The sequence below is a fragment of the Penaeus monodon genome, chromosome 19 (genome assembly GCF_015228065.2).
Source record: "Penaeus monodon isolate SGIC_2016 chromosome 19, NSTDA_Pmon_1, whole genome shotgun sequence".
Lineage (NCBI taxonomy): Eukaryota > Metazoa > Arthropoda > Malacostraca > Decapoda > Penaeidae > Penaeus > Penaeus monodon.
The window spans coordinates 1,985,749-1,986,919 of NC_051404.1; the positions used below are offsets into that span (position 1 = coordinate 1,985,749).

General features: G+C 31.7%; 1 protein-coding gene across 1 annotated transcript in view; it reads right to left on the reverse strand.

Moving 5' to 3' along the window:
• The window catches only part of LOC119584962 (beta-1,3-galactosyltransferase brn-like), a gene marked incomplete in the record, with an annotated part of 6,396 nt that overhangs the window by 3,562 nt on the left and 1,663 nt on the right, over positions 1-1,171 (reverse strand). The window contains 1 exon segment of the mRNA XM_037933559.1: positions 545-642. Within this exon segment, the coding sequence (XP_037789487.1) occupies positions 545-627 (83 nt within the window).

The window sequence follows — 1,171 nt, forward strand, 5'->3', positions numbered from 1 at the left end:
CCTTTTTCAATAACCAAAGAAATAAATATTTTCTTACAAACAGAAATATAAAACAAAAACTTGGAACACCGAATATAAAATCTGATTCCAGTTTCATCCAAACTCTAAAATTAATTATATGGAAATAAAAGGGGAAAAAAATATAAAGAATAAACATAAACAAAGGATCTCACAAGAAAAAGTGTGATCTAAAGGAGACACAAGAGAAAGGAAGAATACAGACCTAACCCACTTAAATAAAGATACAACATCATGTGACATTTTTTATATTTAGACATAATATCTATATCACACTGTTTCATCACCCTTGCACCCTTTAAACATTCTTCCACACTAAGGAAATAAGTTTGAATTTCCCTAAAATATATACAGCATAATGAACATAATTTTCTAGTAGGTATATATCAAGATGTCAGAGCACCAACCTGATAATATTGACATTTCTAAAAACCTTAAAAGGATTTAAAAAGCCTCACACTGGCAAGCTACTGCATAAAAATGTAATAAAAAATCAAAGCCATTTGAGCAACAATGCAAAACATACCAAATACTGTAAATGCAATGCCAGAGATTAGTGTGTCCTTGCTGGGAGCCCCGCCGATGTTGGTATGACTGCCTCTGAACCATCTTCAATGAGCCATCCTGTAGAGAAAAAAAAATTGTTACATCATGCATAAAACAGAGATACAGAAACGTCTTAGAGAAACTAGATGTAGAACAAGCTATGGCAAGGAATTAAAAAGGATTATTAAGATTTGTTCACTATGTATACAGTATTCATATCTTTTCCTTCTTCAAAAATCTTTATTTATTCATTTTCACTAGTTTTACAAGCCCTTGTTGTATGGAAAGAATTATTTTTGTTTGAAAACTAGTCCATTTTGTACACTACTTTCAAAACAATCTTACCAAAAATCTTTTAAAAATACCTACAAACACATTGTCCCATACTCAAATTTACCCACAAATCTTTGTTTAAGATATGGTACATTTAAAAAAAGCTGATGGTATGAAATGGTACCATGGCCTCTATGGTAATTTTCTCAAGTAAGTCCACATCTTAAAACTTGTCAAGTTTGTATTGGTATATTCCTTATGACATCAACAGTGGATTCAAGCTGATCTTAGTCCGCGCTAGGCAACAACAGCAGCAATATTAGAGCCTATAGGT